Source organism: Ambystoma mexicanum, chromosome 2q (assembly GCF_040938575.1).
Source record: "Ambystoma mexicanum isolate Mex_15411 chromosome 2q, UKY_AmexF1_1, whole genome shotgun sequence".
In the NCBI taxonomy this organism is placed as follows: domain Eukaryota; kingdom Metazoa; phylum Chordata; class Amphibia; order Caudata; family Ambystomatidae; genus Ambystoma; species Ambystoma mexicanum.
Window position 1 is genome coordinate 1,318,857,620 of NC_090924.1, and position 15,965 is coordinate 1,318,873,584.

Genomic DNA, 15,965 nt, shown 5'->3' on the forward strand with positions numbered 1-15,965 from the left:
AAACGGAATCCAAATCTGAACTTCCCTCCCCAAATAAGAGAGAAAAATAAAACCTCTTTCAATGTTATAAAATGACACTCGGAAATGGACAAATAAATAATGAATGTGTGTTAAAAACCTTGAAGCAAATATAATTCCTCACTAAAGCAACAATGCAGAGACACTAATAATCACAAAGAATGGATTACCAAAAGCATACAGTTCGAAAAATGAGTGGCAAGTTTAAAACATGTTGCAGCAAAATGACATATGTGAAAGTTGCATTTTTTCCATTCCCGCCTAAAATTAACCAAACGGTTTTTAATAAAAACGGGTGAAATACACTGATTTGGAGTGCAGTGGTTGGGGGATAGCTATATATCTCAGGTACAATATGGAAGTGAAAGTAAGCCTCTAGCTGGTAAATTGAGAGAGATATGGAAGGTAGAGGGAGGTTAGTTTTTAGGAAAATAGAGCAGTGAAAAGGGGAATCGGCTTTAAAATTGAAAGGCAAATCTCACTTAAACTAGATTTAGTGGCTAAGCAAAGAGGAACGCCACCCGTGAATATCAAAAGTTACGCTGCAGTTGTAACCCTTCACGCAGTGTACCCCTTTTCTTAAAGGAAAATTAATTTATTTAAACATACTATCGCTGATAACTTATGCAAGACAGAAATGAAGAGAAACGTGGCGCTAACACTAGAAAGCAAGGGCAAGGTTGCATGGATAATTCTGACAGTTCTACAAGTTAGCCGGGTAAGGATGGGATGACTTAGAGAGTGAGATAAGAACCAAGGCAAGACAAGATATACTATGAGTTCAGATGGGGTATGTATGATACTTAGTCTGATTTTAGTTTGGGATTTCGGACCATCAAGGGTTCTGGTCACTACACGGCAGAGCGCCTGGCAAACAACTGGGCAGTTCTGGTCACCAAATGGCACTTCTGGACTGGCAATGCTGGTCACTGGATACTAAAGATGAGCTGGATGGCAGGTTTGCAGGATGCATGCAGTTAGTGGGATCCGGATGCTTCCCAAAAACACCACAGCTTTCCCCGTTGGTTATTTGAGGATTTTAGTGGGTTTTCAGAATTGAGGCCTTGCTGGAGCAGGATCAGCAATGTTTGGGTTTTGCAGTGGGTCCTGGAGTAGGGTCAGCAATGCTTTGGCCTTGTAGTTGGGATCTGGAATCTAGATGGATGGAACAGGAACAGGATGCTGGCGCTGGAAAATCTGGAAGAGAGTGTGTGTGTGTGTAGAGTCTTGTAAGGGACTCTTATTTATAATACCCAGTGACATCATCAAAGTATCTGACTGGGGCAGGCTTAACTAAACACTCCTCTAACAACGGGGGTCAAGGGTTATAGTCTCCGCCTCGGTCTCAGCTGGTTGGATTTCAGGAAAATGATGTCAGATTTATGAGGTGAGTTTTACAATGTCCAAAAACCTCCCATGATTACTTTAACTAAAATCCGATTTTGCCACAAACATACATTTATACAATTGCAATCTCTTAGCAAATTATATACACAGGTTACATATTTTGTGCAGAACTTTGCAGTCCAATCCTCTAGTCCGTGAGACCTTGTTTCGCCTCTCTACTAGTTTTTCGCGATTTTAAATGGGAATTATATTACTCAAAATTCTATAACTTTATACATGGGTGTGAATTATCATAAGGGCTGTATGTAAAACAATTTGCATTTGCAACATGGATGCTCTGCCATATTTTACCATTTCTGTCCCCAAGGTGTCAATGAATTCTAAAAGAAAGCCCATAAAATTATATTTAAAACTGCAAACTTGGATCGGCCAAAAGGGGGCGCACGGATTAGCAACACATCCGTGTGAGCTCCGAGCCCACGGGCCCCAAAAGCGGCCTGAGCCCCTGTTTTTGACCCCCCCCCTGTGCATAATAGTGACACCCCCAGCAGCGTGAACCGATCCTCCACTGGATGATCGAAACTCTGGCGGAAAACGGCAGACCCAGCCAGGAGAAAAGACCAACGACGTGAGCCTCCCCTCCCCGAGCCCACACGCAGCAAACAGGGTGACGGCGGTGCCAGCACGAACCTTGAGGCAGCCGGTACCTCCGACCAGCTACTCGCAGAGAGCGAGCACCTCGCTACGGCCTTCCCGGACACTCTCCGCTCCATTTCCAATATTGCGGACTTGGGGAGAACTGGTCGCCCAGCGCCCCATTGAGAGGAGCTGCACAGTGCACCCAGTGAGTGCCCCCTGCTCCCCCCCGGACTGCTCCCTGGAACACCAAGCGGTCCCAGGCTAACATCACGGCCTCGCCTCCCCCCAAAGTGCCTTCCGAGGCCCTCTCTGCAGAGGGGGGCCTCCTCTGCTCTCCGCCCCAAACCGAAGTGCCAGCACAAACCCTGAGGGAGACGGTACCTCCCACAAGCTACTTGCAGAGAGCGAGGACATCGCTACGGCCTTCCCGGGCACTCTCCGCTCCATTGCCCGTATTACGGACTTGGGTAGAGCTGGACGGGGAGTTGCAAAGAGCTCCGCGCACACTCCCCGTTGAGCCGCCCAGCGCCCCATTGATACGAGCTGCACAGTGCACCCGGTGAGTGCCCCCTGCTCCCCCCCCAGAACACCAAGTGGTCCCAGGCTAACACCGCGGCCTCGCCTCCCCCCAAAGTGCCTTCCGAGGCCCCCTCTGCAGAGGGGGGGCTCTCCTTCTCTCCGCCCCCGACCGAGGACGCAGCTGTGGGCGGGGCGCGGGTTGAGCGGGACCTCGTCTCTCGCCCGCCGACGACGGTGTCAGCACCCACCACTCGCCTGCACAGGAGAAGCACCACCACGGGGTAATCTCCCTACGCCACCTACCCCAAGAAGCCCAGAGGCCCTGGATGACCAGGGATCTGCGGGCCTAAGAGGGGAGGTCCCAAGCCTCGCCCAGTGCCCCAAGCCTAGCCCAGTGCCCCAAGCACCTTTCCTGTGCCCAAAGCACTTCTACACAGCCACGGTATAGGCTATGGTGACCAGCCCCCCAACACAACTCGCCGCACACCACACACAGTGCTGCACTTTGGATAAAAGATCTCCCCCTTCCCCACTATCCCAACAAGGAGGCCCACGGCCGCACCACCTCCCTAGGAGGTAAGGACAAGAGCAAAGCCCCCGGAAACCTCCTGGCTCCCACATAAGGTGCTTTTTAGGCAGGAATACCACGAATCAGACTCAGCCCTCCCTCAACGGACCGTATCACCAAAAACCACGGTATGTGTCCCTGTGCTGAGTCCGAGGAAACGAACCCTGTTTGGACACATTACTTGGCGATATGCCACGGGACGCGAGGAGCAGGCTCCTGAATAGATGGCCACACGGAGGGTTGGGCCCCCACGTGTGGGCCGTGTGCCCTCCTCCGCTTGACAGTCAATAACACCCCTAAGAGTCATGCAGGCGGCTCACCACGAATACGGACTGAATATCTGTAGGGGTACCCCTCGGAGCCTCTTGAAAGCCTGTGCCCCCCACCGCGGGACCCGTCTACCGCAACTGCTCCTGAGCCCACCACCGAGCCCGGTCCATGCATCAGACCCCCCCTGAAGATACAGCGATCTCAGAGTAGGAAACCAACGCAAGTGGAGGGTATGGCCCCTGGTTCCAGGGCGTGTGCCTCCTCCCACCACCATGCTCTCAACACCCCGAACTCCCAGGGCGGTGTTCCATTACACACTCTGAGAACTCTACATCGCCCCAGTGCAGAGGGTAGGGCCCCCCACTCCAGGGGCGTGTGCCTCCTCGCACTCAAGCACCATATGAACACCCAAAGCAAGTTGGCCAGGTACGCATACACCCCACAGCACGTCGAACCAGACACAAACGCCACAATGTCAGTAGAATCAGTGGAGAGGGGAGCGGCGGCCACGAAGGGAGAAATAGCCACCCTCCTGAGTGAAATCCGGAACATGGGTGCTAACCTCAGCAGCAAAATAGACAAGATGACCCAGAGAGTAGACAACATTGAAGAGGGACTGGAGGGGGTTGAAAAAAATCAAGCCTCAATAGATACACTAGAAACCCAACTAGACCTCAGAATGCGCAATATAGAGAAGAGGGAAGACGAAATTCATCTGAAAATCGATGATTTAGAAAATAGAGAAAGAAGAAATAACCTACGGTTCTTCGGCATTCCGGAACGTGATGGGGAAACAGGGGAATATCTCAAACAAACTGTGCATGACATCATTAGAATCCGAGCTGCAGACGAGAACATTGATGAACCTACAATAGAGAGAATACATAGAGCTGGAGGTCCTCCAGCTGGCCCGAGATCCGTCCTTGTCAGATTTCATAAATACCAAGATAGAGCCAAGATACTCGCGACGGCCAGGTCCTGCGATGCTCTCACCCTTGGTGGAGCCCAGATAATCATCTTTCAAGACCTATCTTCGCTCACCCTGGCCTTGCGGCGCCTCTGTCGCCCCCTAACAAAATGGCTGAAAGAACAAGGGACCAGATAGAGGTGGGGATACCCCTTCTCCCTCACGTTCGAGCACGGAAGTAGGAAGGTGATCCTCCGCTCGGAAGAGGACATCCGTGAGTGTATTGCAGACCTACTTGAGACCGACCCAAGTGACGAAATGCAGGAGGAATCACTACAAAGCAGAGCGAGAGGCGGACCACAGGGCCCGATAAGGAAAAAGGTCAAGGGATCTAGGAAGTACAGATGACCTAACAACACACCAGACAGTAACAAACGAAATGGCATATGCAGGTCCCTTATCACGGCGTTGTACGCCTCCACGTTATTTCTTGGTGACTATCGGCACTTCGGGGACCGGTACAGTGGTCAGGTCTGTTCTGGCATACAACAAGAACACCATCCGAAACGCAGAGACGAGCAGCCGGTGGAGATGAAATCTAAAAACTGCACATATCAATTCACTTACTGGTTCACAGTTGCAGCTATTTTTGTTTGTTAATATGTTGTTAAGACCGGAATACAAAAAGAAATGAAAAAGGGGGGGTTCAGAATGTTACACAGATGATAGTAGTGGTCGGTGTCGTGCGGTTACGATCCTCACTAGTGGTCCGACAGTAGACCGGCTGTATACACCTGGTCCAACTCGGACGCCATCTAACTAGGACTCAGATCCCCATGAAGAAAATGAGGGCGGACAGCTGAAACTGGGGACAACAGGTATGATGTTTAATACCCGGAGGGAGGTGGGGAGGGAAGGGGTACATCTAATCTTAAAGCCTCCGTTAATTGGAAGCAGCTATCACACTGCTTCCACCGTGGCAATTTCCTGCAATGGACAGCACGACGTGACAAATAATTTCTATGAACATAGCACTGATCCGCAACCATAACGAATCAAGCGACAGGCATGGCACACTCAAAACTGGCACGCTGAATGTCAAAGGAATTAATTCCCCCACCAAAAGGTCGCTCGTATCCAGAGAGTTTAAGAGGGCGAAACTAGACATCCTCTTTTTACAGGAAACCCGATATAGTAAAGGAGAAGAGAGGAGGGTCCTATACGCTAAACTAGGCTCGGAATGCTGGGGCTCCGGCCCACTAAAGAAAGCAGGACTCGGCATTCTAGTCAATAAAATGATTCGATTTGAACTCCTAAAGTCGTGGAGGGATGTGAGTGGCAGAGCATTAGTATTGTGGGCAAGATACAAGGCACCGTCATCACCCTTGCATCAGTGTACGCGCCCAACACGGGACAATCTAGATTTCTACAGCAAATAATCCCGAAGTCATGAGCGAAGCGGAGGGCGAAGTAATATTGGGGGGTGATCTGAACACGTGGATGGACCTGAATCAGGACAGGCAAGCAGGTCCTTCTTCTTCGGCCCCCTCATCGGGCTCCAGACGCCCGCCTGCTGCGGACATGATGGATGCCTACAATCTCACCGACGCATGGAGATATATGAATCCCAACTGAACTAGCTTTACCTTTTTCTCAGCACCGCATACGACATTCTCCAGAATAGACTATGTATACCTAACCTCAGACCTCACCGCGGCGATGTCCGAAGCTACCATAATTCTCGTCACATGGTCAGACCACGACATGGTCACGGTCACTATTGACCAGATGGCCCTCCGGAGGAGCTCCAAATGGCGCTGCAACGAGACTCTCTTTAAGGATCCAATCTTTCGGGAGCAGCTTGAGCAAGATATCACCCAATATTTTGAGCACAATAACATAGGCGAAATTTCTACGAACACAGTATGGGAAGCCGGCAAGGCTACCTGGAGAGGACTACTCATTAAAGAGGGAGCAGCGAAGAAAAGAGAGCGCCAACTCATAGAAAGCAGGCTCCAAAATGAAATTACCCAACTCGACCTCATGGCACAATCTGCAGACCAAGACAGACCACAAAAGATTAAACAAGCCAACGACAAAAGGGAGGAATTACGACAGATGGAGACGGGTAGCATTGCCCGCAAACTCCAATGCCTGAAGCAGAAGCATTATGAACACGGGGACAAAGCAGGCGCCCTACTAGCCGCAAGACTCTGTGGTCAACGCCAAGAGCAGTGGGTACCCACGATCCAAAGCGAAGGAGATCCCCACGACCATACCCCCCCAATATCCCCGAAGCCTTTGCCGACTTCTACGAAAAACTACACACATCGCAGGCTGCCTCGCATCCAGAAGCGATAACAGACTACATGAACAAAATATCCTTGCCCGCTCTCCCGCCCGATACAGTACAAACCTTGGAAGCCCCCATCACAGGGGAAGAAATCGAAGAAGCGATCAAAAGACTCCCAACAGGGAAAGCCCCTGGGAACGATGGCTACACAGCGGGATTTTATAAGACATTCAAAGATGCCCTTCTCCCATTCATGGTTGACCTCTTTAACAACATCCTTAAATCCGGCGTTGTGCCGAATCCTTCTCAGAAGCTCTGATAACAGTCATCCCCAAGGAGGGTAAGGACCCAAAGTTGTGTGCTTCCTACCACCCAATATCCCTTCTAAACATCAATGCTAAAATCTACACTAGAATCCTCACTGCAAGGCTGGAGTCACACATGCCCGCAATAATTCACAACGACCAAGTGGGTTTCATTTTAGGCAGACAAGGTGCAGATTCCACCCGAAAGACCCTCCACTTGATTCACGAGGCCCAAAAATAGTTAAACACACCAGCGTTATTTTCAATGGATGCAGAGAAGGCGTTCGACAGAGTCGAATGGCACTTCCTAGAAGCCACGTTAAAGAAGATAGGCTTAGGTCCCACACTCCGTCGAGGAATTAAGGCTGTCTATACGGCCCCAAGAGCATTGTTGGCAGTGAACTCCCAATTTTCCCGCTGGTTTCCCCTCAGTAGGGGTACGAGACAAGGCTGTCCCCTCTCGGCAATACTCTTTGCGCTATCCCTGGAGCCTCTCGCTATAACGCTCCGGGCAGACCCCGCCATGGAGGGGATTCAGGTAAACGGCAGAGAATACAAGCTGGCCTTGTACGCAGATGACATCCTGCTCCATGTATTAAACCCAACGTCTTTAATCCCACGAGCGATCTACTTGATAGAAGAATATGGTACACTCTCAGGTTTCAAAATTAATAAAACCAAATCCACCCTTTTCCCACTCCACAAACCATCCCCCGAACATCAAGTAGCTCTCGAACGCCTTGGGCTGATCATCGGAGGCCCAACACTGAGGTACTTGGGAATCAATTTAACGCGACATCTCGACAGCCTTTACGAAGCAAACTTTCCTCCACTTCTTGAAGCCCTCAAGGCTGATCTCAGGAAATGGAAACCGCTCACAATCTCCTGGATGGGACGCCTAAACGCAATCAAAATGGTGAGCCTTCTGCGGTTCTTGTACCCTTTTCAGGTCTTGCCCATCACGATCCCCGAACACTTCTTCAGACAAGTCAAGAAGGCCATACTAGAATTTCTATGGAATGTAAAGAAACCCAGGATCCCCTACGACAGTTTAATATTACCAAAAGAGCTAGGTGGAGTAGACCTTCCCGACAGAACGCTACTATCAGGCTACACAACTCAGAATCCTGATCCCACACCTGCGAGACAGAAAGGACCTCCAATGGATCCAGTTGGATAACAACATTCTAGCCACTGTAACCATAGCAGAATGGCTGTGGGTCCCCAGATCGAAGCTCACAAGAAGACTGCGCGATCATCCGATATTGGGAACAATGTGGAGCATATGGAAGAAAGGGAAAGCAATGTCAGGGATCACCACGTGGCCTTCACCTCTGAGCCATCTCTGGTCCCCCGGGATCAGAGAAGAAATCCCGGAACATGCCAGATACCAAACCTGGTTTGATGCCGGCCTGGAGAGAGTCGGCCAGCTATGGAGAAAAGGGAAATTCATTTCAATTACGGAACCAGAAGAAGCCCTCTAAATTCACCCGATTCCGATCTTCTTGTATTTGCAGTTGAAAGGCGTACTATCCAGAAGAGAATGGAAGGCCACCACACAAAGGGAACTCACACCCTTTGAGACGATCCTGGACACGTCCAACACCTCCAAAGGCCTAATAGCGCGAATGTACAGGGCCCTAATCACCAATGATGACACCCCAAGTCTCCGTCTCAAGGGAAGATGGGAAAGAGACTTTGGCAGAGAATTCGACCAGAAGGCATGGGATAAAAATGTGCAAAACGCAATCCAAAATATCAATTGCAATCCAGTATAAACTACACGCTATAAAATTACTCCACAGGTGGCAGTACGACCCACACAGGCTATCCAAAATGTTCCAAACCTCCAGCCCGAGATGCTGGCGACAATGCGGTATGGATGCCGACTACTGGCACATGTGGTGGGACTGCCCTAAAGTTCGCATTTACTGGCAAGAAGTCCTCTGATGGATTAAGCAGGTTGACGGCATAGAGAGGGAATCATCCCCCCTCCTGATTCTTTTTGGCCTTGAAGAGGAAGATGACAAACTGATTAGGATAAAAGGACTAGCGTCTCCCCTGATGCTCGCGGCGAGGGCAGGTCTAGTTATAAAATGGAAATCTCCACGCCTTTCAGATAAAAAGGACTGGATACAGATCGCCACAAACATTTATACAATGGAGAAAATAGCAGCACGACAAGGTTGCACGACATGAAGAAGCCTGGTGCGACTTTACCGACCAATACATCACACACCCGGTTTCAAATGAATCGACACAACAAGGAACCTAGGACCCAGTCTGCGCCATGAGTAGCTGAACACTTTAGGTCTCATTGCCAATCACCCATGCCTGTCACAGACTCCAATAGAGCTCCATGATCCAAGGATCACTAAAGATGAACGCCATGCAGCCCACTACGGTCCTCAGCACTGCCACGAACAAATGAGACTCTTGAGTTGGGAGGAGGTGAGGGGGGCAGGGTTTCAAATTTAATTTCGTTGGAACGAAACGTGTCAATGTTGTTATGCACGTTAAGGTGGAACAAAGCAGTCTTCTAACGTAATTGTTAATGCATAATATACAACCACCTGTATGTTCATTTCCAATGTCAAAATTAATAAAACTTAAGTTGGAAAATAAACTGCAAACTTTTCACATTTTTACTAATTCTTGCTGCAGAGATAAAAGTCTTTACAGTTTATTTATAAAATAGTCTTTGGAAGCAAATGGCAGTCCATGTCACTGGATCATTTTTTTCCCCTCCTTCAATTGTTACCAACTGCCATTTCCTTCCAAGCAAGGTGGGGGTTTCTCAGCTTATCAGCTTAATTGAAGGTTTTATTGCCCCTTCACACTTCACAGGTTAGTGTCCCAGGACTTCTATTGTCCCAGCCTGGAGCACAGACGAATGTCTGACGACCGTGTGAACTTTCTTTGTCCTGGCCCATTCAAAGTTTTTCAAGCTGGCAATTATCACTTTCGTGTCCTGGAGGTTTATGGTGTGTCTCCCTTCCTAGGGGGAAGTGTCAGGGCTGGCAACTGGAATAACAGTTTTTTTTGGGAGCTTGCAAATTCAGCCCATGTGTTTTAAATCTTTATTTTCTTATTTTGGGTCCGGAATTAAAACAAACCTGTGGAATAAAAATAGCCACTGCATGTATTTCACCTACTGTTGAGTGGGTCAATATATCCCACAGCATGCACATGATTTGCTCGAGGCAGGTGGACTCCCCTTCTGCCTCCTGGCTGCCGGCACCCGCCTCTGCACCTCTAATGCCTTTGATGTCCTCCATGTCCAGCACTGAGCTGGACTTTTCCTCCCACAACGTTAGTGCAAGTGGCAGCACTGTCCCTCCACCCGTGGCCATGCTCTCCTGCCTGTGCTGGGCCAGCAGTTCCTGGACCCTCACCCGCAGGTCGTTCCACCTTTTCCTGCAGTCTTCCCCATCCCAGGAGACGTGGGCAACTGCACTGACCTTCTGGCTCACAGTCTGCCAGATGGCTGTGCGACGCTGGGCAGAGCTTTTATGTTGCCTCGCACCATACAGATCCTCATGGTCCCAACCACATTCACAAGCACCACCCGCTCCCCCACTGTACATTACGGCTTTCTGAGGCGATCTTGTCCAGCCTTGCCCCTGAGTCTCTCCTGAGACATCCTGGATATTTTGCTGGTGTGGATGGCTGCGAAGTGGAGATTTTGAATGGATTGTATTTTCCAAAATGGCCACCGCAAGGCTTCCCGTTCTGGCAGTGATGCAGCTTCCGTCGGCGCTATTAGGGCCGACGCTATTAGCGCTGCATCTCCGACAGTAGCGCTATTAGCGCCAGATTTCCAGCGGTAGCCCTTATTTGAGCACAATTACTGCCAGGTGCTAATAGTCTTAAGGTTGGAGTTGAGGGCATGTGCATGCCAGGTTGTGATGTGGTGCAGATAACACTGCATGACCCCGCGGTAACACTATTTACGCCTGGCAGTAATTGCGCAAAGTTACCGCCCAGCTTGTGATCAAGCCCTAACTCATTTACTTTTACTGCCATTCAGTAGTGGTATGGTGGTGTAAATCCCATTTTTGGAATCCATAGGTTTTCAATGGATTTACTGTGAGCAGTAGTACAGCACGGTATATCTCCAGAGTTTTGGGGCAAGAGAAGGATTTACCTCCAACAAAATGCTGGAGGTAAATCTTCCACTTTACCTCCAAACCTATATTATGGTGGTGTGGTAATTAGGCAGCAAAGTGATGGGAATGGAATTAGAAAGACTTTACCACTGTGTACCCGTAAAGAGGTCCATTATTTCCATAAAGGGCATAGTCCACATTTTTTGGGAATATGTATGTAATGACATCACCAGAGACCCACTAAAGTGTTCCATCAGAAATGTTCTCTAACTTCAAATTCTAGGCGTTCACCATGCTTTTTAGAGTTCATTCTGTGAAGTTACATGTTTAACTTGTTCAGAATCACAGTGACAACTGCAGGCCCATCTGTCTGGCAAGCGTTTTATAAAAAATCTCTAAAAATTCCACATGACATTACTTTTCTTGGCTTTCATGCAGTATTTGAAATCTTCCTTCTAATACATATTTTTCACACAAAGTATTTTTTTTTTTAATCTCAGGTTCATTTGCAAACATTTTGACATACACAATTGTCATCATTGGGCTTTTATAAATTAAATATGAACTGTGGATTTTCTGGGACATAAAATATGCCTATGTTCTCTGCAGCTGAATGTAGCATATAACCGGCAACCTGTCTAGTATTCAGAGACATAGGATCTCCTCACAAGTGTGACGGTATTAGCAGTGGTAATGATAATTAATCCCCTGACGATAATATGGGTATTTGTTACTCCCCATTCTAAAGTACCATAAGACTTCATTGGAGAGTGGTAGTATTACTGCCAGCACCATTACCATCATTGTGAGTGGAGGTAAGACCTCCACTCAGAAGTAGGTGTTTCTCTTGCCTACTCGCTGAACCTCATAAACAGACGAAATGGTAAAACAGATGGTATTTACAATACAAATTGTTTCATAATGATCAACATACTCATAATGGGTAAATGCACTTCTACAATCAATACTTCCCACTTATGGCTTCTTATACTTTTTAGGCAACTCAGGCCCAAACGCTGGGTCCAAAACTAGGGTTAAAATAATAATAATCTTTATTTTTTTTAGTTCAAATGAATTTTACAAATGTAATTTATAAAATATAAAGTATAAAATGTGAAAATATGTATATATATGTATGTGTATAAAATATAAAATATGAAACAAAATACCAAAACACGGAATATACACAAATACGTGAATTTGCAGCAATTATGTAGGCTATTTGATCCAATCAAACCCAACATTACCAACATTTCCCAACATTTAGTCCTATAATTGGTATTAAGTGGGTAAGAGTAAACAAATCATGTCATGTCATATTTCATATTTGCACCCATGAGACAATTGAGATGCTAAACATTCACGTGGATAGATAGATAAGCCTCCTATATCATCTCCACAAGGGAGAAGAACACCCAATTCCAACAAACAATGGAAAGGATGGATTGCCTGCGTGAGTAAATGGATTGAATAAATGGACAAATGGATTGGCAAAGGAAAGGAAAGATGATGGGGTGGCCACTATCTTGCTCATTTGCTATTGTTGTTTGACCATCTTAAGCAGTACTAGATCTTCCCTCTTACTCAACATGCAGAAGGTAAACCCTTTATATGTAACCATAGGTTATACAATTAAAAACTAAAGGTATTGAACAGCCACTCATTGAAAAATGTGAAAAATGATTAATTTGCTACAGACTTGTGTACAGCAGCCTAACCTTATATCTTCCCTCCCTCATCCCGCATTCATTGATTTAGACATTGCAGCTTAGAATCAAGATGCAAGCACACGATGTGAGTATGCACTTCCTCACTGAAAAATACCTGCTCAAAATAGCAGTGGTATAAAATAATAATGACACTTATTACAGAGTTTGGAAGCTGGTACAAACAATATTGTGCCAAACGGCCTCGTACTAGAATGGTTTTGTAGCTTCCTTTCAAAGAGAACGTAAATGGTGAAACTTGGCCATCTCCCCACTACCCCCTTTAAGGTTACCTATGATATTCCACAGGGTTCTACAACGTCACCCCACCTCTTTAAAATGTGTCTTCTTCCTTTGATGTCTCTTATTCATAACTTTAATATTGGATTGCACTTTTACACTGATGATACCCAGCTTTACTTGAAAGAATCTGGCCCCCTCACTGTGTGGCCTTCCAACCACATTTGCTAAGAGGATTATAAACCTGGGGACCATCTGGTACCCTGAATTTAGGCTGAGCTCACAAGTTATCGAAGTGGTCAAATCTGTTTTTTTCTACCCCCGAATACTGAGGCGTGCTCTACCTTATCTCCCTTATGAGTCGCATGCAATACTGGATGGGACATTGGTGAATGCTCGCCTTGACTATGAAAATGCATTAAATATAAGCCTCCACAACTAACTTTTTACATGCTGCCATCCCTCTAATTGTTGTTTAGTTTTTAAGTGCATCCACAGTTCAGCACCACAGTATTTAAAAGATCAAATCCACTCATACCAACCATCCCGCCCTCTTCGCTCAACACAGATGCCTCTTTTCACTATTCCGCTCTCTCGTTGCACCACTAGGAGGGATCAATGCTTTTCCGTTGCTGGACCTCAACTTTGGAACAATCTCCCAATCCAACTTCGATGTATGACCTCCTTACTAGCCTTTAGGAGACACCTTAGAACTTATTGTTTCTCCTAAATTTAACTGCGAAACTTCATGTCAATCTATCCTTTTGTAATTTCTCTGCCAATATCAGCTGCGCCCAGATGCAATTTATTTTGCTTGGTACCCTACTTGTGCTATACAAATAATTCAAATCAAATCAAACCAACAATGTGCAGTACATATAAATGGGATAGGTTTTATTATAAACCCAACTTTAAATTATGCTTATGCTTCCTGCTAAAGTGTCCATAGTCTTTTGATATTCCCATCATGCAGCAACACCGATGTGTTAAATCAATACTTACATGTCATGTTGACCAATTTGTCTACATTGTACTGCTCATCTCCACATCCAAGGTAGGAATCTGCTATTACCTCCATGTGCTGTGTGAAAAAAGATGATTGTATGTTACTTCGGATCCTCAAATGTGTTGTTGCACATATCCACCATCACGTTCCATAGGCCATAATTAATTTTTTCACCTAATACTGATTCACCTTCATTAGCGTGCATAGCTTTTTCTTGTACTTTTTTTGTTTTTGCATACTTGTATGAGACAAATGCCTCTATTACGCTCTCCACCCCCAATCCACTGAAGTGCCGTGCAGTTTGCATGCATAATCCTTAATAACTTTCTTCTCTAGCTCTCCCCAGTGAGTTCACATCATGTTTTTTTTCCACTCCCTCTCCCGGCCCTTTTCTCCCATGGGAACACTCACGTTATGTCAACTATAAAAGGCCCAATAATAGCGAACAAGTTATTATTGGGGGGATTTTCGAAAGTTCATGGCTGGAGATGCATATATAATGTTGCAATAATCTCAAAACACAAAGTGAAGGTTTAAATTACACCTCTGACACCACTCATATTCAAGCACATATGCCTAAATATTCCAAAGACGGCTGCATCAACTGTGTGGCCAGTGTGATGAGTCCTGCAGATCCCTCACTAAACCCCTGTCTAAAGTCTCCTCCCAGGTGCCCAGGGAAAGGCAGACGCTTCCTGATCCTGACCTTGGGGGCAGTGTTCTGCGGGAGGATCACCTGGGAGGAGACAAGGCCCAGGGTGGTGAGGAGATCGTGTGGGATGAGACACAGTATTTGTCTTTAAAAGGGAAGCACCTTTCACAGGTACCAAGGCATATAATGTCTTATTGTCATTATGATGTGTCTAATCTACAAATTGAACCTCCTAGTGTGGGTAAAGCTAAGATAACATCCTTAAACTTCCTATGTGATGAAAGCCAGTTTGAGATTTCTAAAGTTAGACACCAACCTAACTCCCAGAGGTACAGTGAAAGGAAACCTATAAATAATGGCTTAAACAAACTGCCTTCCTCTTTTCAAATATAATCCTGTGATCTTTTCTTAAATACATCTAAGAGAAGTAAACCTACATTTAAAAATAGAAAGCTGACTAAAAAGCCAAATTCTGTTGTTGGGGAATACAAGTCCCATAATCCCCTAAATGCTGGGACGAGGAAGAGGGTTCAAGAGCAATGTTGTGGGAGTGGCCAGCTTGTTAAGCATAATGGCCCCACCTGAGGGAGGCATAGAAGCTTAAAAGGCCCCCTTAAGTGCAGGCCATTAGGTGGAGGTGGAGCTGGAGTAGTATGGAGTAGTAGTAGCAGCAGCAGCAGCAGAATGAGAGCACATTGCAGGCAATCCAAGCAGAGGTTGGTGGAAAGAGAGGGTGCTGGGACCACTGTGGGGGCAGATTTCAGCTGCCGGCCCCGAGAGGGTCATTTTCCCCCTGAATCTGAAGTGCAGAGGTTGCGCAGCAAAAAGCATGAAGGAAGACTGCTTTTCCCCATGTGAACCTGATTGCAGAAATTGCATAGCAGGAAGCGAGCCGGAGACCGTGGCTGGAAGTTGGTGTGCAGAAAATAAACATTGTACTCTAGGACCTTACTTTTTATGCATGAGGTCAATAAGTGTAGGGTCAACTGGTCATGGTGTAAACTCCTTAAAGGGGTTTCTGGAAGTATACTACCTGCAGTACCGCCACTCCATCCAATTTTCCCATCCTCAATCATTTGGTTTAAATTCCCTTCTCCTTTCCCCCTCTTTTCTTCCACAAAGGGGTAGTTACAATGAAGAGACAAGTAGTTGTACCCTTAGGGGGTTGCCATGTGGGTTAAGGGGAAAAAGAGCCCCAAATTCTTCATTCTTTGTCTCTCCCCTTTCCTGTTACACTCGTCTAATTGTCTCTTCACCTCTACCCCGGTGTGTATTTCTGTGTATTATCGTGCATTATCATGCACTTTTATGTTTAACTGTTTATTATTGTATTTTATGACACGACGCTGTGTTTATGTTTCATAGGTTTTGTTTTTATTTGATTGA

At 46.6% G+C, this 15,965-nt stretch overlaps 1 protein-coding gene across 1 annotated transcript in view; it reads right to left on the reverse strand.

Annotated features, from left to right (window-relative positions):
- NEK10 (NIMA related kinase 10) overlaps positions 1–15,965 on the reverse strand; it is a 2,768,076-nt gene that overhangs the window by 2,393,749 nt on the left and 358,362 nt on the right. The window contains exon 8 of the mRNA XM_069648774.1: positions 13,924–14,002. Within this exon, the coding sequence (XP_069504875.1) occupies positions 13,924–14,002 (79 nt within the window). The remainder of the gene's footprint in view (positions 1–13,923; positions 14,003–15,965) is intronic.